This window comes from Lampris incognitus, chromosome 1 (genome assembly GCF_029633865.1).
Source record: "Lampris incognitus isolate fLamInc1 chromosome 1, fLamInc1.hap2, whole genome shotgun sequence".
Classification (NCBI taxonomy): Eukaryota; Metazoa; Chordata; class Actinopteri; order Lampriformes; family Lampridae; genus Lampris; species Lampris incognitus.
In genome coordinates, this window is record NC_079211.1 from 95,768,456 (window position 1) to 95,794,090 (window position 25,635).

The following is a 25,635-nucleotide window of genomic DNA, read 5'->3' on the forward strand; positions in this document are numbered from 1 at the left end:
CTGGAGTTTGTATGCATGGGTGTGTGTATGTGTGACTGTTTTTTTAACACATGAGAATATAATCTTGGCACTTGGCACAAAGCATCCAGGAAACTGCCACTTCTTGCTTGTTTCCCACCTCTAAGCTGTGCACAGGCCTATTTATACATGCAAAGAAGTCAAAAGGGTAATCCAAACAGCTCCATAATGAATTTACTTCAGGTCTCTTCTCTCTTATGTCTTACAGTGTTAAATCCTGCTGTTTTCCACCATGACATCTGGAGCCTGGGAGTTCAACTATCAAATTATAGAGAAGGGGCATTCGGGTGGCGTGGTGGTCTATTCCATTGCCTACCAACACGGGGATCTCCATTTCGAATCCCCGTGTTACCTCCAGCTTTGGTCGGGCATCCCTACAGACACAATTGGCCGTGTCTGCAGGTGGGACGCTGTGGGGAAGCTGTGGGTATGTGTCCTGGTAGTTGCACTAGCACCTCCTCTGTTCGTTCGGGGAGGAGGGGGAATAGCCTGATCCTCCCACACGTTACTTCCCCCTGGCGAAACGCCTCAGTGTCAGGTGAAAAGAAGCGGCTGGTGACTCCACATGTATCAGAGAAGGCACGTGGTAGTCTGCAGCCCTCCTCGGATCGGCAGAGGGGGTGGAGCAGTGACCGGGATGACTCGGAAGAGTGGGGTAATTGGCCAAGTACAAGTCAGAGAAAAATTATAGAGAAGGAAAACCAAAGAAGGTAAACCCCTCGAAGCATTCCTTCCATATGTGTGTAGCATCTTTAACCATGAATGCATGCAATGGAGTTTGCATTACTGATTTTAAGCTCAATGCATTTGATCTGAATGTTGCTGTTGGGACCACTGTTGTGCTAGCATCACATACTACATCATTGTACTGAAACTTAATTTAGGGGTGGCTTGCTTTCCAACTCAATGCCCCTCACTGCTCTCGTGAATCAGATCCAGGAATGCAGGAATCGATTGGGGATGTACAGATTATCTGAATGGGGCTACTGATTAGGAGCTTGCGTGGTAGTGTCAATATAATGCCAATGATGTCTCGATATAAGGAATGGATTGGGTCTCTGTTAAGGGGTAGAAGATGAAAACAGAATATGTAGACCCATATTATATATTGCTAGTATCCTTGATCAACCAATCAAGATGGGGTTTTTTTGGGGGGGTGTTTACAGTGCATACAAGAAAGGGTTTTTTTTATTTCTATTTTTCTCTATTTTGCTGATATTGACAATAAACTGATTTTACACTCATTGCTGTTCTAAATTACCCAGGATTTGATTTTCCCTTTGTTGTCTAAATACCATCCATCTTGAGCAACATATTCTTTACATCTTAACTGTGTGAAATAGAAGGTGAACATGCAGTAGCACCAGATGTTCGCCTGCTTTTGACCTGATAGTATGTACATTGAAAAATTCCTTGTCTCAGCTATATGCCAATACTGTTGTATGCAAATGAACTCTCGCTATTCGTAGACATTATATGGCTTACATGCAGCCTGGGGATTTTTTTATGCTGTCTTAACAATGTCCTTCATTGTCAGTTTCATTTCCTTTATTCTTTGGGCAACATTACTGAAATAAACAATGTATAAAATTTTTGTTTGTTTGTTTCAGCATGACAATTTGTCCTAGAACAGAAGGTTAATTTTTCTTCTCTTTCTTGTGCAATAACCTTTGATTGCAGTAACAGAACAGATGGTATGTAAAGGCTTAGCTATACTATATGGCAAATAAAGAGACTACTGTAGTGAGACATATGTCCTCATTTTTTCCTTTTGCCTCAGAAGTAAGGGCAGAATAAGTGTGCCAAAAACAGCGGGGATGGGTGATGAAGATGCAACAGCATTGCAACAAACTGTGGTGTGGCAGGAGAGGGAGTGTTCTCTCAAAGAAACCTCCCATTGTCCTGGGCAGAGGGAGAAAGTTTGGCAAGAATTGGATGCAGATCCCTTATTCAGCATCAGGCATCACTCTGTGATGCACTGATCCATGCATGATGACTTGAAATATGACTGGAAAAGACTCCAAATCTACAGCAAGGAGATGCGCTTTTGCAACAGTGGCAGCAAGAACTTGAATAAAAAAAAATGCTAGACGGTTTGAACTTACAATTAGCCTCATTATTCGCGACAGATTTTTTTCCCCTTCTATTTTCTTCTGGTATAGATGTCAAGGTTTGGGATATGTGCAATATGACATAGCACAAGAGGCATAAATCCAACAGCAAAACCTCAGAATACACAGAATATTTAGAAAGGTTTTGATTGGCCTATGCTTTCTGTCTCCAATGGATGACAAGTAAATCTAGCCGTTAAAGGTAGAACGAATAGAATTTTCCTAAAAATCAATGTATAGACTCATACAGAAATAATCCCTCTCAAATCATCACTTATGACCCACCAGACTTGTGTGGCAGTGTCTGTATCTGCAGAGACCCTGTCCTCTGCCTATATTTTCTCATTTTGCTGTGTATGGGACGTTTCTGGGCGTTAACCTTTGGGCAGCAGGACTCTGTAAAAACGTAGCGACCAGATGCCAGATTGAGATCGTAAGCACGCATCCAAGACTAAGATACAATAATGGCGAACACAGCGCTGAAAAGACGCAAATATCGTGAGGCAAAACGCCAAGCGGACAAAGCTCGTTCCAAAGCAAGAGTGAATCTGGTGTTTGCTTTCACCCGCTGGCGAGCACTGAAGCAGAGGATGAGGATGAAGAGCGCGCGGAGTTGGCCTGTACGCTTCTGGTGATGTTGAGCCCGGGAGGCAGGGCCAGCTTTGAAAGTTGTGTTTAACAAACTGCAACCGACAAATCCTACTCAATGCTACCACAACAGACAAATCCTACTCAATCCTACCACAAATCCTACCACAACTGACAAATCCTACTTCAGCTAAGGTTCCCCTTCAGACACTTTTTAAAGTTTAAAAATATCCTGAGATCATGTGTATACTGTTTAACATGTTTTCCCCCCACATAAAATTAAAAAAAAGCAAAAATGAAAAATGGCTGGAAGCACATCTGCTCTTTCTCCCTCATTGAAAATTCAGGATCTATGAATATGCAATTATCACAGGCCTTACGGCCCCGCTCACCACTGTTGCTTGCTCTAGGTTGTCTGGTGAGAGGTGCACATCAAGATGGCTAGCGTTAGAGCAAACATCAGAAAGGTTTGAGCCTCAGTCACACCCAGACTCAGACTCTGTTGTGCACCAAAATCAGCAACTAGCGGATGTATCAGAATGCTAAGTGTAGTTAGCATTTTTTATTTAGCTTGTAACAGGCAGTGGCTGACAGCGGTGGTTGTGAAACGCACAATATATTCTCCCATTTTATAGTGTGTTCACATTGTGAATACATAATTATATACCAAAGGTCTAATCAAAGTTTGCAGAAAGATATATTCTGTCTAGCTGAGATTTTTATAGGACGTGTAATATCTGTGTAACCGGTTATTTTCTTGCCCGGTGTGGGATTCGATACGGGGCATACTGCACCACAAGGCGACATCACTAACCGCTCGGCTAAAGGGTCAGACCCGTTAGCTAGGGGCTAACGGGTCTTATTAGTAGTTTAGATCTGTTTACCTTGATAGCCAACCAGGTTTGCCTGGGAACTGGCTCATTGGCAGTAGTCTAAAATTCAAAACCACTGCGAAGTTAGGGCGAGGCGACTCACACCGCACTTAATGGTTTTGTTTAGGACCAAGCCCGGGAAGCATCAGAAGGGAGAACCCCACCCCCAACCCCGCTGCTGCCATGGTGCACGGCCATTGTTCTGACAGCCCGTTAGTCTGAAACCCCAATAGTCCGAAAAATGTGTGTGTATTTGCACAACAACAGGCCTTCAGAGCAGTGGGCTCTTGTTTTTGGGATAACGGGCTGTTGGACAAACTGGCTTTTGGTCCAATGGGACATTTTTCAGACTATTGGGGTTTCGGAATAATGGGCTGTCGGAACAATGGGCAGTCCCAGCCGCCACTCCGTCAACCCTCGGAGCACACGACGACGGGCACTTTTAGTGACGCGGCCAGAGCTGAGGGGGACCGCACAAGCCCGGTCGGGATCGAGGTTCAGACTAGAAAGGCGAATTTACGCGCCGTTTGTCGGCTGAAAAGTGATGCACCTCAGGCCGCCATCATCATTTCATATGGCTTTGGAACGTGATCTAAATACATAGTTTACAGTTTTACTATTACCAAACAACTAGCAGCAGCTAGCAAAAAGCTAACATAGTTAATGCTATTTATAAGTCACAAAGGAAATGTGTTACATGCAGAAAGCTTTCATTTGACTGTTGGTTGAGTAAAAGAAACGCATAACTTACATAACGACTCCCGCTCGGCTGCCGCAGTGATAAATAGTCGGCACAGCATCAGACTTCAGAACTAATTTCTTGTGAAAACCCAGTGACTTGCATTAGGTTATGGAAAACACCCCTCACTGAAATGAGCATTGCAGATATACAGTCCTCCAGGTTTGTAGGTGTAACTGACTAACAACTGCTTTTTATCTCTGCGATGTGTAGTAGACACACACCGGAGTTGGAGATCTGTAAAACACGGGTATCAATCGCATAGTAGCTTGTCCTTTGCAGCTCTCCATACAGCGCAGAGCATACATGCTTACTCACAGTATAAAAATGTAAATAAAATAAAAAAGAGTACAGAATATAATGAATGCACAGTATCAAATTGTCTCCAAAATATAGTAAAACAAAATGTGCAATGAAAACAGTATAAAGCACATTTATCAAAGTACAAATCATTAAATTATTTTACTCACCTCAATCCATTTTCTTTTATAGTGCAAAAATATAAGAAACTACTACTACTACTACTACCTTCGGCTGCTCCCGTTCGGGGTCGCAACAGCGGATCATCCGTTTCCATCTCTTCCTGTCCTCTGCATCTTCCTCTGTCACACCAGCCACCTGCATGTCCTCCCTCACCACTTCCATAAACCTGCTCTCTTTGGCCTTCCTCTTTTCCTCTTCCCTGGCAGCTCCATATTCAGCATCCTTCTCCCAAGATACCCAGCATCTCTCCTCCACACATGTCCAAGCCATCTCAATCTTGCCTCTCTTGCTTTGTCGCCAAACCGTCCGACTTGAGCGGTTCCTCTAATATAACCATTCCTAATCCTGTCCTTCTTCATCACTCCCAGTGAAAATCTTAGCATCTTCAACTCTGCCACCTCCAGCTCCACCTCCTGTCTTTTTGTCGGTGCCACTGTCTCCAAACCATATAACATAGCTGGTCTCACAACCATCTCGTAAACCTTCCCTTTAAGTCTTGCTGGTACCGTTCTGTCGCAAATCACTCCTGACACTCTTCTCCACCCACTCCACCCTGCCTGCACTCTCTTCTTCACCTCTCTCCTGCACTCCCCGTTACTTTGAACAGTTGACCCCAAGTATTTAAGCTCATATGCCTTCATCACCTCTACTCCTTGCATCCTCAGCATTCCACTGTCCTCCCTCTCATTCACGCATAGATATTCCATCTTGCTCCAACTGACTTTCATTCCTCTTCTCTCCAGTGCGTACCTCCACGTCTCCAGGCTCTCCTCAACCTGCTCCCTACTCTCGCTACAAATCACAATGTCATCCGCGAACATCATAGTCCACGGAGACTCCTGCCTGATGTCGTTCGTCAACCTGTCCATCACCATTGCAAACAAGAAAGGGCTCAGAGCCGATCCTTGATGTAATCCCACCTCCACCTTGAACCCATCTGTCATTCCAACCACACACCTCACCATTGTCACACTTCCCTCATACATATCCTGCACCACTCCTACATACTTCTCTGCTACTCCTGACTTCCTCATACAATACCACACCTCCTCTCTCAGCACCCTGTCGTATGATTTCTCTAATTCTACAAAGACACAATGTGACTCCTTCTGGCCTTCTCTATACTTCTCCATCAACATTCTCAAAGCAAACATCACATCTGTGGTGCTCTTTCGTGGCATGAAACCATACTGCTGCTCGCTGATCATCACCTCTCCTCTTAACCTAGCTTCTATTACTCTTCCCCATATCTTCATGCTGTGGCTGATCAACTTTATACCTCTGTAGCTGCTACAGTTCTGCACATCACCCTTGTTCTTGAAAATCGGTACCAATGTGCTTCTTCTCCACTCCTCAGGCATCCTCTCACTTTCCAAGATTGTGTTAAACAATCCAATTAAAAACTCCACTTCCATCTCTCCTAAACATCTCCATGCCTCCACAGGTATGTCATCAGAACCAACTGCCTTTCCTCTCTTCATAGCTGCCCTCTCTTCCTCCTTGCTAATGCACTTCCAAAAATATAAGAAACATAGCCTAACTTCAAACCAGCATACCTTCACAGGAAAAAAAAAAAAACATGGGCATCACTCACATATATTGTCTTCTGAATCTCTCCATACTACATACATACATACATACATAAACAAACAAATAAATAAATAAAAATAAAATACAAAACTCACGTGACACTACAAAACATCGCATCACCTATGAGGGGACGCCATTAAAATCCAACCATTGCATGCTGCCTATTAACCCACGAGACCAGCATGTACAAAGCCCCGTTGAAGCTAGTATGAGGCTAATTAAGTTAGCCAGACATACATGAATAACAGTCTAAATCGAAATCACAAATCATTTATACAATGGAGAATAGACCAATAAGTTCGTTAGCACCTCACAATACGGTGTAGCACCATAATACAGGTTTAAGCTAAAAATAAAAAATAAGAAAAATAAAAAAAGAACAAAATATGTAAGATAATGGAGAGAGCATTAGAAAATGTGACTCACCAGCTACGAGCATATGTGCTCACTGAAGCTAGGCTGAGATGTCACACCAGAACAGCGCCCTCGGGGAACAAAATAAAACCGCTACCTAGGAACTAATTTTGGGGAAGTTTACAACAATTAAAAAAGATTTCAGAGAAAATAAAGAAATAGAACAAAATAAGAAATTTGGCTAGGCTACATAGGCATGTGACCCCAATGTCTGTAAAGAAATTCCAACCATTTCCGCAGTTTAGAGGAATTTTTTTTTTAGGTAGATATTGGAAGGTAGCTCCACAGGCGACAGGCATGGGCACAAGTCCATGAATACTGGGACAGCATCCAGTGTTCTACCTTGTGCCCCCGTCCATAGGGTTAGTGGTTGTGTCAGGAAGGGCATCCGATGTAAATCTTTTGCCAAATCATTATGCGGATTGACAAGACCGTACCGGATCAGTCAAGGCTCCATACGGGGTCGGTCGAGGCCCGGGTTGCACAGACAGCTCCTCCAGTACAGGAATGGGAAAACACCGCTCAAGTGACAAACTTTGCACAGATACAAGTCAGTATAGTCAAGGCCAGACATTTTAGGGGACACAAACATTAAAAAAAAAAACCACATTTTTCAGTGCAGGTGTACTTTTAGGGCAATTTAAAGGAAACAAGTAAGCGACATCGCTGCACACATCCTCTGCTCCGACATTCCCCGGCAGAATTCACACCTAACTCAACACGCATCACCCTTACCATAGCGCTGAGCCACAAACTGCCAAATGCCTCATGAAAGATTAATCACACTTTAATCATGGTCAACAGGCTGTGAAATTGGACCGATGAGCAGGAGGTAGTGTTTCTTTACATAAGGTGTACACCAATAAATGAATATCAAATCTGCCTCCCTCTTACCCCAATGCACAGTAAGCCGCACAGTCACAAGTAGACGCGCAGACAGAGGCATAGGCAGACAGCAATGAGGAGACTGGATATTAAAAAAAACAAAAAACAAAATAATGTGCCCCAGTTTTGTTTTGGGGGTTTTCTTTGACAGGCTTAAAGGAAAAACACATGATTTCTCTCTCTGAATATGTTCTTTTTATGGAGCTGGCCGTTAATCTTATCGCCCGTTTCAAATATGCTGCAGATCACTCCGCTCTTTCGTAAATAAATAAGCATAAAGATAAGCAGGGACTCGAAAATAATGAACTTTTGTTTACACTCCGCCTGCCGTATCAGTGATAGGAACATTGTTATTATCCTATCCGCCTTGTAAAACACCTCTGCCGTATACAACAGTAAAAGGTTAATTTGAGGGAAGCTGCAAGATGTATTAAGTGGAGAAATATGGGGTCCTTCCCTCTCTGAACAGGCATGACAGAGTAATGTCAGAAAGTCATGTTTGTGGTAAGTGGCGTGGTCTTTCCAACCCATCAGTAACAGGTCTCGAAACTGCTGAAAGGGTCTCCATCAAGAATCAAAAACTAGACAAAGGACTGTGTTGGAGTGGGTGAGGATAACTGATGGTGTCACAACGCTATACTTCAGAATCTCAATGCTCTGAGTATAATGTGCTCGAACGAGGCTAGGGTGTCAGGTAAATGAGTTTACATTGTCTTGTACTTGTTCTTTTTTTTCCTTGTTCCCCTCAGTCATCCTTCCCGTCACTCCTGTCATCTGTCTGTCTTCTCCCCCTGGTCCTACCCATTTTTCAGTCACCTTTTCATCCCTCCTCCTCTTCCACATTCTGTTCTGTTCAGCATCCTCACTCCCCTCTTCAAATTCCTCATTTGTCATCTGTACCCTGCTTCTCCCTTTGACATCCACTCTGTCTTGCCATTTTAAAATCACGTAGACTACCCTGGAAATAAGTCTCAGCTGTCATTGGGAAATCATCAGTGACTTTCACTGTAAAATGTCAATATCTAAAATCAAAATCCCCGTGCTGCCCATCAGCGGCACCTGGCAAACATTGCTCTTGTTCATTTTTTCTTCTTAATGCCCTCTTTTTCTTCCTTCTCGCCCCTCCTCATTTCCGCTATAAGCCACAGACCCAAAGAGGCCCAAACACTTGGCCTGGATGCCGGCCTGCTGCGCCCTAATTGGTGATCAAGATGTGCGCGGGAAGGAGATGGCGCGGCGTCAGGCCCATCTCCTCTCCCTCATCACATTCACAGGGCCACGCTCACATCTGTGTAACCATGGCGATGCACATAAGGTGACTCATGACTATTCATCAACGGCCGCTGGCTGATTGGCCGCCGCCGCCCCCGAGAGCCTTGGATTACGTATTCATCAATGCAGGCTGCGTCTCGGCTCCACCTCCGTGTGCTCCTTAACATGATGAGGGGGGCTGTTCCCTTTTGCTCTGTTTGTTCCCCCTTAGACTCTTCGCCTTAACCTCTCTCTCTCTCTCTCTTGCTCTGTCCTCTTCAATTACCCGTCCTAGCTTGATGTCTTCCCAATCTCTCCGCCTCTATTCTCTTTCGACACTTGTCCTCTCTCCTCCGCCGTGTTGCTCTTTCCTCTTCACCGTCTTAATAGTTGGAGACAATCGCACGCATTCATGACATGAACCATTTCTTAGCCCGCTACGTCCCTTCCTGCGACTCTATCACACACGCTCCTCACACACACACACACACACACACACACACACACACACACACACACACACTTCCCTCTCTATCTCTGATGCAAGAAGTAGGATCCCAGCATGCACCTCAAAGTATTTTCCCACTTTTCACAAGAAATGAAAAATGCTACATTCAACCGTTTATTTTCCTCCCTCAGAAGCGTTTTCTCATAAGCTCCGCAGTGCCATTTGTCTGACTCACCAGATGTGGGTTGTTGGAATAAGCTTCCCATTGTTGCCGACTATTTCAGTTGGTATTTTACTTCGTACCGCTCTCCTCAGCTTGCCATTTTCAAAGTCCCAATTTACCCGAACAACATCAGCACCGAGGGAAGATTTGGACTGTTAAGTAAGGCAGACCTGCTTGGTTCAACCAGTGGACTCTTAAAAGATTCGCAGAGAATATATTCAGAAAATGCTTTATCTAAAAAGGACACGCTCGCTTTAGCAGTTAGTAGAGTGAGTTTCTCCAGTGCTAATATGTAATCAGGCTTTACCTCCTGAACGTCGATTATCAAATTATGTTTATGCTTGTAATTCGTAAAACTCTTATCGCATAAGTGACGCAAGTACCCGGTTAATTTGGATGGAGTTTTCTTTTGAGGTAATATGCCAGGGGTCGCCTCCTGTCATGTGTAACATTTTCCATAACGTTTTGCCCGGGCACGATTTTTATTTTGTGAGTGTGACACAGTTAATTCCCACCCTCGACGAGTCTGACTGGTTTAAGCAATACAAACAACCCAGAACATGCCCCCCCCCTCCCCTATTACAGACAATGGGTTCAGCCAGACCTTGCTCCGGAGCTGGCACGGCACTAAACCGTAGTGTGGAAATAGATCCGACTATGCCAGACTACACTGCTATAAATCCCCGAACATGAGCTTTATACGCATATACAGTCGCCCACCTCCACAAATTGATGATTTAATTGCTTTGCTATGAATCTGTAAATTGAGGTTTTACAGATGGGAAAATTGCCAAGTTTGGGAGCTCTATTAAGCGAGTGTGTGGTGTATGTGACTGAGTGGTGCACACGTATTTAAAGTTGGTGTCATGACATTGGCTGGTGATATTTTGTGATAATGTACCTTATCATGTATGTATAGGGGAGAGTGTTATCTTGTCTATGAGTGAGTATTTTGCCTAGGTATATATGCACACTACACGTACCGTCCAATGTTTAGTTAATGGAGGCCAGATGCCGTCCCACTCCGTTGTATGTGCAGTCCTATTGCAAGTGCAGACAGCGAAGACAATTATTTTTGCCAGTTAGTTATTTACAAAATGAGAATTATTCAAATTCTTAGAGAAAATGCTAAGAAGCCATAGTAGGTTCAATTGGATCAAGGTTATTTTTTAGATATGTTGGGCTGTCACATGTTGAGCTACTTATAAATACTATACCTGTATCTATAAGTAGTAATATAGGCATAGGAGATTCAACAATAGGCATTTTAGCATTTTACTCTCTAGTCTCTATTCTGATTCTCACAGTTGTGTGGATCATGTGGAAAATTCCCAGCAGTGTTGGAAATTTAGGTTTTCTTTCATTAAAGCTGCCACTCATATTTTGCCTTATTTACCCGCTGCAGCATTTATCAAGAGATGTGCTCCCTCACAGTCCGTGTAAGCACATACCCAATGCAGATTTTCGTCTGTGCCAAGATGTCATGGAAATGAACGTGATCAGCCTCTTTGAAAGATTTAAACATCTGCTCAACATTTTTGAACATGAGCCCAAGGTCGACAGTGATACAGTACGATTCAATATTTTATTCATTCAAAGAAGGATAAGCCTGATATTGTCTCTGCAATTTTAACCAAGTTCTAAGTCTAATGAGACACTAGCACTGACTCCGCTGGCTTATTTTTCCCTCAAGTGGAATTATCAAGTTCCTATCTGTATAATCCAACGGGTGGGTGAAGGACAGCTGGAACTTACCAATGGCAATCTATCAAATCTGAGAGTATATCTTGAGAGGAAATAACACTTGACAATGAAATGAAAGCCACTTTATTTGACATTGTATTCTTACAATGAATTTGTTCTCTGCATTTAACCCATCCTATTGTATAGGAGCAGTGGGCAGCTGCAGTGCCCAGGGACCAACCCCAGTTCTTATTTCCATTGCCTTGCTCAGGGGCACAGACAGGAGCGTTATTAACCCTAACATGCATGTTGTTTTGATCGTGGGAGAAAACCAGATCACCCGGAGGAACCCCTCGCAGACACGGGGGAGAACATGCAAACTCCACACAGAAAGGACATGGGACGGCCTGGGGTTCGAACCCAGGACCTTGCTGTGAGGAAACAGCGCTAACCACTGGGCCGTCATGCCACCTTGCGGTAAAACTCAGCCTTATGTGGTACGCGCACTACCGGGTGAGCCACCGGGATACCCCAATTACAAGTTATCTTAATCATTTTGGATGTGTGATGAGAAATACTTCAGTCCAGACAAGGCTTGAAAGTTGTTGACACTATTAAGGGGAAATACAGTGAAATGGAAATAGCATTGTAAGTGATATAGCCCATTGTAGTGTACGTTTGGTTTTGAGATAATTGTAATAACAATTATATGAGCATAATTTCAACATGCACAGAGAAAGAATGACAATCCACACAAATAACAGGAAACTCCTTAGAGAACACAGGTCGCTTCCGGTGTGGGAAGATGGCTGCGCGAATTCACATTTACGGTGGCCTCACCCAGTACCATCCATGCAGTGTCTTTGTCCACGTCTAAATTTTGTCTTCGTTTGATGGCTGGGAGAGACTAAGCTAACTGTTAGCCCATGCAGACCAGCAGTTCAGATAATACCGAGGGTGGTCCGGCAGCGGCCTCACCCAGCGTTGACTGTGGTATTTTTGATGTCGCTCTGAGGCGTGTGGGGAGGTGTGTTGAGGGTGTCTGGCTGGGAGAGCTGGCACTGGATCGGCTGGGAGAGCTTGGTCTGCTTTGTCCGGTGGGCCCAGGGACCACGGCCCCTGCCTGGAGCTGCGCCCGAGGAAGAAATGCCGAGGTCAGTCTGACAGGACCCAGAAGCGGGGCGGGCTAAGCTAACTGCTAGCCCATGCAGACCGGCGGATCCAACATTCAACCCGGCTGGCGTTCGTTCCTTTGGACAGTGATTTTTTTGTTTAGTTTGGATATGTGTTAGTTTGGATATGTGTGTTTTTGTAGTTTTTGGATGTGTTTTTGTCTCTGTGTTGTATTGCTGTGGGGAAATAGCTTTTCGTTTCATTTCATGTACACAAGTGCATGAAGTAAAATGACAAATAAAGGGTTCCTGATTCCTGTTGCTGATAGAAATATACTAGATTTGCCTTAATAAGTACACACACACACACACACACACACACACACACACACACACATATATATATATATCCATCCATCCATTATCCAAACCGCTTATCTCGCTCCCAGGGTCGCGGGGATTCTGGAGCCTATCCCAGCAGTCATTGGGCAGCAGGCGGGGGGAGAAGACACCCTGGACATGCTGCCAGGCCATCACAGGGCTGATACACACACACACACACACACACACACACACACACACACACACACACACACACACACACACACACACACACACACACACACACATAGGGACAATTTAGTATGGCCGATTCACCTGACCTATAGTATGTCTTTGGACTGTGGGAGGAAACCGGAGCACCCGGAGAACATGCAAACTCCACACAGAGGACGACTCCCAAGGTTAGACAATCCCGGGCTCGAACCCAGGATCATGGACACTAATGCCTATAAATTGAACTTGCATTTTCTATTATTTCTATCATCAATTATTATCTATTATCACTACTTTGGTTACAGACATGGGTGCAAGTCCATGAATACTGGGATGGCATCCAGCATTTTACCTGTGCCCCCATCCATAGGGTTAGTGGTTGTGTCAGGAAGGGCAGCCAACATAAAATTTAGCCAAATCAGTATGTGGGTTGACAAGACCATACTGTCAAGGCTCGGGTTAACAATGGTCGCCATTGGTGCTGTGCCCTCACAAGTTACCGATGGAAACTGTAAAATCCACATCCACTGTGGTGACCCCTTTGACCATCGGCATCGCCATCCACACACGTACATATATATGCCGGGTTTTTTTTTTTCGGAAACCATCAATGGTGTAGATAAAAGTGCTCAACAAATGAGAAGTGGAATATATATATATATATATATATATATAGTATATACACACACACACACACACACACAGGTGGAAACCCCAGCCTCAGAAAGTAGAAGTACTAACGACGTATTTGCTCTACCCATGGACTAAACCAGCTGATTTCACTAATTAGTTCTCCTACCTGGCTGAAGTGGTTGTGCTAATTAGAATCAGCTGGTTTAGTGCATGGGTGGAGCAAATACATGGTTAGTACTTCCACTTTCTGAAACAGAGTTTTCCACCTCTGTATATATGTATACAGTTAGTACTGGAAATATTTGGACAGTGACACAATTTTCATATTTTTGGCCCTGTACGCTACCACAATGGATTTGAAATGGAATAATCAAGATGCAATTGAAGTGCAGACTTTCAGCTTTAATTTGAGGGTATTTATATCAAAATTGGAGGGAGGCTTTAGGAATTGCAACAATTTTCCTACATAGTCCCCTCATTTCAAGGGACCTAAAGTAATTGGACAAATGAATATAATCATAAACAAAATGTTCATTCTTAATACTTTGTTGAGAATCCTTTGCAGGCGATGACTGCCTGAAGTCTGGAACCCATGGACATCACCAAACGCTGGGTTTCCTCCTTTGTGATGCTTTGCCAGGCTGCAGCGGTCTTCACCTGTTGTTTGTTTGCAGGTCTTTCTGCCTTAAGTTTTGTCTTCAGCAAGTGGAACGCGTGCTCGATCGGGTTGAGATCGGGTGATTGACTCGGCCATTCCAGAATATTCCACTTCTTTGCCTTGAAAATCTCCTGAGTTGCTTTCGCAGTATGTTTTGGGTCATTGTCCATCTGTACTGTGAAGCGCCATCCAATCAACTTTGCTGAATTTGGCTTAATGTGAGCAGACAATGTTCCTATAGACTTCAGAATTCATGCGGCTGCTCCGTCTTCTGTCACATCATCAATAAACACCAGTGACCCGGTGCCATTGGAAGCTATGCACGCCCATGCCATCGCACTGCCTCCACCATGTTTCACAGATGATGTGGTGTGCTTCGGATCATAAGCCATTCCAAGCCTTCTCCATACTTTTCTCTTCCCATCATTCTGGTGCAGGTTGATCTCAGTTCCATCTGTCCAAAGAATGCTGTTCCAGAACTGGGCTGGCTTTTTTAGATGTGTTTTGGCAAACTTTAATCTGGTCTTTCTATTCTTGAGGCTTATGAATGGTTTGCACCTTCTGGTGAACCTTCTGTATTTGCTCTCGTGAAGTCTTCTCTTCGTAGTAGACTAGGATAATGATACGCCTACCTCCTGGAGGCTTTATCACCTCACTAGATGTTGGTAAGGGGTTTTTCTTTACCATGGAAAGGATCCTGCGATCATCAACCGCTGTTGTCTTCTGTGGACGTCCGGGCCTTTTTGTGTTGCCGAGCTCACCAGTGTGTTCCCTTTTTCTCAGAATGTACCAAACTGTTGATTTGACCACTCCTAATGTTTCTTCTATCTCTCTGATGGATTTTTTTTTCTTTTTTCGCAGCCTAAGGATGGCCTGTTTCACTTGCATTGAGAGCTCCTTGGACCGCATGTTGGGGATTCATAGCGACTGCTTCCAAATGAAAATTCCACACCTGAAATCAACCCCAGACCTTTTAATTGCTTAATTGATGACGAAATAATGAGGGAATTAGCCCACACCTGTTCATGAAACAGCTTTTGAGTCAATTGTCCAATTAGTTTAGGTCCCTTGAAATGAGGGAACTATGTATGAAAATTGTTGCAATTCCTAAACCCTTCCTCCAATTTTGACGTAGATACCCTTAAATTAAAGCTCAAAGTCTGCACTTCAATTGCATCTTGATTACTTCATTTCAAATCCATTGTGGTAGCGTACAGGGCCAAAATTATGCACACACACACACACACACACACACACACACACACACACACACACACTGCATTCTTATCACCTCTCAAAAGGGAATAATTCCTGTTTGGGTTAGGCACCGTTGCAGCTCATTACCCATATAAGCCCTTTGGCCCCCAAACCAATTATGCAAGTACCAGATTTAAAAGGTCACTTAAAATAGGAGTCTTTCTACCCGCATAGAGAATTAACATGCGACACTCACCCCACTAACTTCACTTAAATGCACAGTATGTAATTTCTGCTGCCACCATTGCCAATTAAAATCTATCTGACGTGATTCAGGTAAAAAACATGTTCACGGACAAGGTAACGAATTAAAGTTTTATTCACATTACGTTTGTTCACGTTACATCATTTCTCCCTAACGAAATAATAGCTGCAAGTAATGTTAGCTAACGTAACGTTAACTTGCTAACTTACTAACTTACTATTAGATGAGACAGCGACTGTAGCTGACGTTATAAGTGGCAAATTCAGTCATGGGGTGGCCCAGTGCTGTTATCTGCGGTTAAAGCAATCATATTAAAAAATAACTTTATGAGCGTGTTGAACACTGTTTTAAAGTTATAATGTTACCCCGTACACATTAGTTTTGTGGCGGGCATGGGCCACTCGTCATAGTAGCACATCGTGGTAAGCAAGATCGATATTGAAATATCATATAAATAAATTAGATATCTACTAGATTACCGTGTTGCCAAATGGCATGGAATTAATGAAAAAGACTAGGCTGTGTGGCAGCAGGGGCGGATCTACAGGGTGATAAGGGGTGGCAGCTGCCACCTCTGTGACACAGTCTTGCCACCCTATTTATAAATCAGATAATATGTTTTTAAAGTATATTTTATGTACATGCATGGTGAAGGTCAATGAGACCCGCACCAAACTCATCTCAAACAGTAGAGAACGAAATACATTCGATGAAATCCGAGTTTTGAATAAAAATACATTTACAATAATGTCCATTGCCCCCCCTCCTTGAACCTCATGCCACCCCAGGAAAAAATCTCTAGATCCGCCACTGCAGTGGCAGAAAAAAATGCTGTGTTACTGTTACTGAGTATAATTCGTGACATCGTACGCCTACCCTAGGGCGTAACTATTTATTGTCTTCGAGTTATATGTTGTAACTTATCTCCGTTGTGCAGCAGCTTCTATATGAGGAATGCGTAAATCACAACAGGAATTGGTGTTATAACTAAGCTAAGTTTACAGGGGCAGTTTCGGCAACAGAACACGCAGCAAAGTACAACACATAATTGCGCTCCATCACGAGTGAGCAACACAAACAGTAGTAAACCAGAGTGATTGACTAGCTTAGTTCATCTGGTATTTCCCATTTTCCCCCGGAAATTACAGCAACTTGAGGGGGTAAATGGGATATGATGCCATACACAGGCAACCAAACGAAATGCCTTGAATAAAATTACAGATTTCTCTGAGTCTGAACATTGTTGGAAACATTTGGGATAGTGTAAGTACACAACTAAACAAAATAAACAGCACAGGTCTAGTCATTTTTAAACATTTTAATGTGGTAATGTCACATATTATACCTTTAAAGCAGCAGATTTACCCAACCTGTACTGGGCTCAAAGGTGAAATGCCATATTGGTGAGCCCAAATCTTTGTCCATCATGATAGAAGTATCTTTGTGTGTTTAGTATTGTTTACACAAGAAGGGCACATTGATTACTCTTAAATATTTGATTATGAAGATGAGGTTCTACATTTTCGCAACCTGACAAAGGGATGCACAATGTGATGAAAGATCTTCCATATAGACTACAGATGCAAAGATGGCAGCAATACAATCACTAAGGAGGGAGAGACCAACATTTATCCTCACCTTTCAATATAAGTTGTAAAGATCTGAATGGATGTCAATTATATTTCATTTAACAATGTACAAGGCAAATGATATACATTGAAAAATGCAAAGATCCACTCACACTGTCCCTCTGGTTGTCGTCCCCGGACCGGTCATTCTTTTGCATTGTGCGTGCCACCTCTGAAAACGGGCCGGACACAGTCGCGCAGAGTAAACCAGGTACTTGGCTGTGGCTGGCAAGAAAAATAAAGAACAACATGTGAACATTGGGCTCGATGCAAATGTATCCCCAGTTTCTCCAATGCTGCAAAGAAGCTTGAAAGGAAAAGAAAAGAAAAGGGGGAAACTCCAATAAAATAGGCAACAGAGCTTTTACGTCATTTGACTCCTTTCCATTAACCTGTGAGGAACTTGTGGGAGCTTTTGTTTGGAATTATAATTATTCACTCCGACACTTGATTTTTGCATGATATATTTACGTAAAGTGACACTACATCAACAATTTAGGGATAAGGTTACGCTGCTACTTAGGAGTGTTCTGTTTCCTGGTGTTCGTGAGCTTTGATCTCCCTGACGACCAGGTGTGTGTGTGTGTGTGTGTTTGTGTGTGTGTGTGTTTGGAATAAGACGCCATGTTGTACTGTACTGTCCTATTAGAATGCATTAGCGTGTAGGAGGTAAAGGTCAGTGAATTATCAGACAGATTATACAACCCTGCTCTGTTTATCTGGCCTAATAACCCCCTAGTCTCCACCTGCCCACACACACACACACACACACACACACACACTAAGGTAAGACAAATGGCACTAAACTAGATACGTTTAAGACTGTTACGGCATTTATAATAGGTGTGAAGACACACTCAGAAAATACTGTAGCAGCTAAAAGAGGTAGAAAACCAAACTCCAGGTGGACAATCCGTCAGGGCCTCTGTGTTTTGGTATTGCCGTCACATCAGAGTGATTTTTTTTATCTCTGTTGTTAGCAACCTGTAAGAGGTGTCACGTCGGTAAGCAGATGGTTCACTTAAATTCCCGGTCTCTGTTCCGCTCTAAGTTTCTCCGTGTTTCTGATGCGTCAGCTCGCATTTCTGGGTTGCGCTACTAAAAGCGTGATTCGGACAATCTGAATTTAGCTCTGTTGAACCGCTGCAAAAGCATCTATTTTACAACGTCAGCGGCAGGTATTTAATCGGGATATTATGCAAATGTGTAACATTAGCAAGTCGATTGAAAAATGCAGTATGAGGTATTGAAAAGATGCCTTCTTTCAATGACAAGCTTGAGACGATGTTGTTTTAGTCACAACAGTCACGTAACAGTTGTGCTTCACATCCACAGCATGACACTGTGTGTCCTTGTTTTCTGAAAACGGGGATGGCTATATATCCTATCCATCCACGTATCATCCCCATGGTGGCTGCACTCTTTAATATCACCAGGCTGCACAAGTTTAGTAAGTCCATGCAGTATGAAGTATACACCCGCATGCTGCTTACCGTCTTCTACTACTAACATCTTATACTATCCGTCTCTCCACAGATGAGGACATTTACGTATCTCCCCCAGTTTACCAAGTTACAGCAGAAGCATTAGATGTGCTTTAAATGTGAGATCAGTCAAACGAGTCACACATTATCCGCTACTCCAGTCCTTTTACTCAGGCCCATCTCAACTAAGTAGGTGTGGAGTGACACTGGTCAGGTAATTACCAAAGACAGAGGTGCAGACAGAGCAGCCTGGACAGCCTCAATCAATTGGCCTCTGGGGAGAAGAGGAGAGGAGGGAAGAGTACAGAGGATAGGCGAGGAGAGAACATCATTGGTCACATTTCACTGGCTCAGTGGGGCATTACTCTGGGATAGATAAACAGTCTCTGGTCACGAACAACATTTCACACAAAAGCACAGTATATAGCCCATGCAAAAGGGGTCACCACTGCACATTCAGATCACAGACAAACGTGTACATATATGCACACATGCATGTGTGTGTACACACACACACACACACACACACACACACACACACACACCCCTTCAGGATCATTTCCACAATTAACACCTGACTGTGTACTCCCTCTTTGGGGATAGGTAACATCCTAACCTCTGAGGTAAAATGTCTCATTATAATTTCAAAGCCCTGACATTGAACAGTGTAGATAACTGAAAGCTCGCACAGCATCAAATGTGAACGAGAGAAAACCATTACGCTACAGCTTTTCTTCAGTTTCTTTTGATATATCATCAAAAAGGCCCAGCAGAGGATGGACTTTCCCCGCCAGCTCAACAAATTCAACCTGCCTCAGGAACTGCTGATTTAGTTCTACACTGCAATAATCCAGGCCGTCCGCTGTCCATCCATCACTGTCTGGTTTGGACCGGCCACCAAACAGGACAGGGACAGACTACAACGGACAGTTAGGTCTGCTGAGAAAATCACTGGTGCCAACCTGCCCTCCATTCAGGACTTATACACCTCCAGACTCAGGAAACAGCCAGGCAACATCACTGCAGACCCGTCACACCCTGCTCACAACCTGTTCTTACTCCTCCCCTCTGGTGGGCGCTACAGAGCACTGTACCCCAAAACAACCAGATATAAAAACAGTTTCTTTCCGCGGGCTGTCACTCAAATGAAAACTTAACACTGTCAAATAAATCCAACCACTTTGTATATACGGTACTGTACATTGTGTGTATACTGGTACACTCTGCCATGTCCATATACCTCAGGCATGTATGCAAGTAACCTGCTAACATCTATTTCAGCATCTCTGATATATTCTCTGCACCACTGCACCTTATCACCTCTTATTCCACCTGTATAAGTCAATCCTTGTGTATATATCTGAAGACTGGTGTGTTGTCGTGTTGTTATTCTATGTTAAGTACACAGAGAGCCACAAAACCGGAGTCAAATTCCATGTATGTGCAAACCTACATGGCCAATACACATGATTCTGATTCTGATATTGCACCTCCTCCAAATGATGCACTCTTACAAGGCATCTGGATTTTCATTGCACTTGAAAATATCTTGCACAGTGGGGTTTTTACTGTTTTATACTTGTCTGTCTGTAACTCCCAGTGAGTCATTTTTACACTGCCGGTCTAGACTGGAGTTGTAATGTAAAACACAGCTATGTATCTGTCTGAGCTGCACTCCTTTGGTGTTGAAGAGCATTCAGCTCTGACTGACTACCTTGGTGATTCACTAACAAGCAACTGCCCTGTTTCTTGTGAGTGGCATTATAAATGACTGTTTTCAGAGGAAGTTGTCGGTAACCTAGGTTGGTTATATTTTTACTACTGATGCATAAAATCCGAACCATACTGTGCAAGATGTTCTTATCTGCACAATGTACAAACAATAATTTGCATTATAGAAATAACAATGCACTGTGCAAATAATTTGAACAATGGGATCAATATACAATGAGACGATCAACCGAGGAGATCGTTCTTGGCAGCTCTAGGTCATCTAACAGGCTACAATGGCATGACTTTAAACACGGGGGACAATTGGAAAGCTTGGAAAATCTGCTTTGTCTTGTTCTCTCTGCAACAGCAGCTTAATCATACAGATAGTCCACTATAATTTGAAAGGATAAGACGCCGCACAACAAACACCAGCAAGAGACAGAAGTCAGAGAAACAAACAGAGGGAAAGAGATGGATAAGTAACCTCGCCCTCTTCATCACAGTCAGGCATTATTCACCTTGTTTATCCAATGCAATGTTTAACCTGCTCTAAGGGGATGAAAATGTTTTGGATGTTGACGGGCCAATTCTTAATTAAAATTGCAAGTAGATCTATATCTATAACAGCTATCTCAGCTAATGGGCAGGAGATTCTCACATCGTCCTCACTTTAGAGAATTAGCGAGATACTGCGGGCTAGAATTTGCTCACTCTCTCTCTCACTGAGACACTTGCTTGCTTGCTTTAGGTTGTCCGTCGTGTCCGATGATGACAATCCTGCCTCTGTCACTTGTGAGTCTTCTTATGGCTGTAAAGCCCTATCCGCGATCCACAATGTCTGCCGCAGACAGAACAGGTGAAATCACTGACTGGGGGTGTAGGTGTGGTACTGGCTTCATGTCTCTTCAGACGTCTTCTGGTCCGTCAATCACCGCGGTCCTTCTCGAGGTTTTGCACCCCTTGTTGACAGAGCTGCCGCCAGATGGAGCGTTGGGCGGCAGTGTCTTCCAGCTGACTCGGGTTCAGGTCGCACTTCTTTATGATGGTCTTCAGCTGGTCTTTGTACCGTTTTTTCTGGCCCCCTGCCAAGCGGCGGCCAAGATGTAGCTGGCCATACAGCACTTTACGCGGTAAGCGCTCCTTTGGCATCCTGATGACGTGACCGAGCCATCGAAGTTGGTGCTGGGTGACGGTAGCCTCCATGCTGATGCAGTTGGTCTTGCAGAGTATTTCAGTATGGGGCACTCAGTCACGCCAGGTTATCCTCAGGATGCATTGTAGGCATCTGATGTGGAAGGCCTCAAGCATCCTGAGGTGGTGGCTGTACAGGGTCCACGCCTCACAGCTGTAGAGGAGTCGTGATGACAACTGCCAAGTAGACCGATATTTTGGTGTGGAGATTGAGGTCTTTGTTTTGAAAGACCCTTCTCCTAAGTCTGCCAAAAGAGGATGACGCTTGTTTAATCCAGTTTTGCATCTCCCTGTCGATGCTGCAGTCGTCAGAGAGGAAGCTGCCCAGGTATTTGAAGGATTCCACTGTTGCAAGTGGTTTGTCGGAGATGTTGAAGGTTGGTGAATGAGATGGAGGAGTAGATGCCCACTGGCATACTACTTCAGTCTTTGTCACATTTATAGAGAGCCCCAGCCTACCATACGCCCTTGCAGCAGCTGCAAGGGTAGCTTGTAGTGCCTCGGGTGTGTGGGCCACAACTGCACAGTCATCTGCGTACTGTAACTCAATGATGTGCTCCGATGTCATTTTTGTGACCGCTTGGAGCCTACGGATGTTAAATAGGTTTCCATCTAGTCTGAAGTCCACAGTAACCCCACTGTCCTTCCTGATTTCCTTGTGGAGCAGCAATGTCACACACAGGAGGAATATGTTGAAGAGAACTGGAGCAAGGATGCACCCGACGTACCCCGGTGCACACCCTGAAGGGCTCGGATTCCTGGCCTCCAATGGTCACACGTGCCATCATCCCCACGTGAAATCTTTGAAGGATGTTGACAAACTTTCGTGGACAGCCAAACTTCAGGAGGATGTTCCATAGGATGTCCCTGTTGACTGTGTCGAAAGCCTTTGACAGGTCGATGAAGGCTATGAAGAGGTTCTGATGTTGCTCCCTGCACTTCTCTTGGAGTTGCCGTGCTATGAACACCATGTCCACAGTACTCCTATTCCTCCTAAACCCACACTGTGACTCAGGCAACAGCTCCTCTGAGATGTGTTTTACCAGCCTGTGTAACATGAGTTTGGCCAGGACTTTTCCAGCAACAGCCAGTAGTGAAATGCCACGGCTGTTGCCACAGAGGGACTTGTCTCCTTTGCCTTTATATATGGAGATGATGTTAGCATCCCTCCACTGCTGAGGGACAGTTTCGTTCTTCCATACGTGTGAAATGAACAGGAAAAGTGCACGGGTGCAGAGGTAGCCTCCCTGTTTAAAAATCTCTGCAGGGATACTGTCAGGGCCAGGGGTCTTGTTATTTTTCAGCGACCTAACTGCACAATGAACCTCTTCAAAGGTTGGTGGAAGGTCAAGGTCTTGGATGGTGGGGCGGACAGGTAGTTCATCCAAGATCGAGGGATCTGTTGGGGAGGGCTGGTTCAAAAGAGTCTCAAAATGTTCTGCCCATCTTTTTGTGATGAGTTTCTGGTCCTTTATGAGGGTGGTACCATCATCAGACTTCAGGGGGGAGACAGAGCAGTTTCTTGGGCCGTAGATGGTTTTCACTGCATCATAAAAGTTGTGCATATCATTTCTATCGGCATGGGATTGTATTTCATTTGCCTTCGATATCCACCACTCATTCTGCAGGGCACGCAATTTTGACTGCACCTCTCTCCTGGATGCTTGCCATTGTTGCCGGAGTGTAGCTGATGTGGGACTGTTGAGGACAGCACTGTGTGCTTTATGCATGCCTTTGAGTATGGAAGTTATTGTGCCTGTGTTGTCATTGAACCAGTCCTGGTGTTTTCTGCTCTTGTAACCGATGGATTGGGATGCTGCCTTGTAGAGTCTGGAGCTCACGGAAGACCATTTCCTGTCAATGGAATCATCCGTGCTCAGGAGAAGCTCAATGTCTTCCAGGTTTTCAGCCAGAGAGAGGCGGAGATTGTTCTGGACCTCAGCCTTTTCTAGCCGGGTACAGTCAAGCCTCTTCTTTCCTGACCTTTGGAGACGAACAGCAGGGCGTACCTCCACCTGGAGCCTGGTCATGATGAGCCGGTGATCTGTCCAGCACCTCTCATTGCACGAGTGAGTAAGACGTCTTTTGTATCAGCACGTCTCACAATGATGTAATCCAATAGGTGCCAATGTTTGGAGCGTGGGTGCATCCAGAATGTTTTGTGCTTATTTTTTAATTGGAAGAGGGTGTTTGTGATGGTCAAGCCATGCTCAGCACAGAGGCTTAGGAGGCGCAGTCCATTTGCATTGACTTTCCCAATGCCATGCCCACCAATGACACCACTCCACACCTTGTTGTCTTTCTCCACTCTGGCATTGAAATCGCCCAGCAAAAATATCTTGTCCTCCTTGGGTATATGATGGAGAGCCTCATCTAGTGACTGGTAGAAGCGGTCCTTTACGTCATCCTCTGATGGCAGTGTTGGTGCATAGGCACCTAGGAGGGTGGCATAACGTTTCTTGGCCAGAGGGATCCTGAGCGACATGAGCCTTTCACTTATGCCAATCGGTGTTTCAGTGAGTCTTGGTAGGAGGCTGTTTTTTATTGCAAACCCCACACCATGCTGATGTTGTCCTCCTGCAGGGTAGCCCTTCCAGAAGAAGGTGTAGGTGTCCTCCTTCAGGGAGCCTTCATCCAGGAACCTGGTTTCACTGAGTGCAGCAATGTCAATATTGTAGCGATTGAGTTCCACTGCAATTAGTGCAGTCCTTCGCTGAGGTCTTTCGGCATTAACGTCCAGCAGAGTTCTTATGTTCCATGTTGCCAGTTTAAAGGGAATTATTTTCTTTTTTTATTTCGACCGCAGAGTGGAATGTCCCGATAGGTGCGGTAGCCTATCCAGGATGTTTTGAGTGGGCAATGTTTAGGCCACCTTTTCTAGGCCCCTCCCCAGTTGGGGTGAGCAGTGTGGCTCCTAAATAGGGCTGCTCAGACACACAGCGGTCTGCCGAGAGCAGCTGCCACTCAAGCCCAGCTGCTGGCGACCATGAATAGCCCTGTGCCGCTGGCGTGCAGGGATCTGATTAGGAGCTTCCAGTGCATTCATACCTGCTCCCGTCACCAGACACCCCATCGCCGCCAGACTTTGATCCATATTCCGGTTGCTGGTCTCACCGAGGCAGAGGTGGATACCTGCGCAAAGAGATTATTTACAGTGCCGCTGGGGGTGCGCATGTCCCAGCAGCACTTCTTCATTGTGAGAGGGTGGGATCTGGTGGCAAGGGGGGCCCAAGACGACCAGCATTCTTCCACCGCTGCAGGAGGCTGCCGGAGCTCCAGTCTGTCAGAGGACCGCCTATCGTGCGCCGCCATGCACATTGCTTTTCTCTCAGGGTGTGCTCCCCTAGCATTTGTCGTCCTACACTTACCCACAAGGCAGTGGGACAGTGGTTGGTCAATGCCAGGGCGTATCCACTTCACATGGGCCTGCGCATTAGACCTCTGGGGACCACTGTAGCTCCGAGATCCCCTACAGTTTAGCCAGGGACCGCAAGGTACCCAGTTACCGTGTGGGGCCACGAGGAGGCACTGCAGGAGTCTTGGCGGTAGAGAGGCTATGTACCGGCAGGGGAGACTTACGCACTCGGCTCCTCTTTTCACCCCCCCCAAAGAGGGCTAGCCGGCGGCAGTAGCTGAGAGCAGAGAGTAGCAAGCAGAAGCAGCATGCACTAACTACAAGCACTACTACCCCAGTATTACTGCACTGACGCATCACACACGCCCTGTGCATCACACACTGAGACACACACACACACACAATTATAAAGGCACAGACAATTAGGTATCCAATTGTCACAAGACAGGTTGCAATTTCTGACAGGGCAACACAGGTGACAAAGCAACGTTCTTGTCTGGTCTACTGAAGCTTGAATGAGCTAGTTGCACATTTGAGCT

At 44.7% G+C, this 25,635-nt stretch overlaps 1 protein-coding gene across 1 annotated transcript in view; it reads right to left on the reverse strand.

Annotated features, from left to right (window-relative positions):
• LOC130111238 (cAMP-specific 3',5'-cyclic phosphodiesterase 4D) overlaps positions 1–17,511 on the reverse strand; it is a 78,355-nt gene extending 60,844 nt beyond the window's left edge. Inside the window, exon 1 of the mRNA XM_056278349.1 lies at positions 17,467–17,511. Within this exon, the coding sequence (XP_056134324.1) occupies positions 17,467–17,511 (45 nt within the window). The remainder of the gene's footprint in view (positions 1–17,466) is intronic.
• Between the last annotated feature and the right edge of the window lie 8,124 nt (positions 17,512–25,635).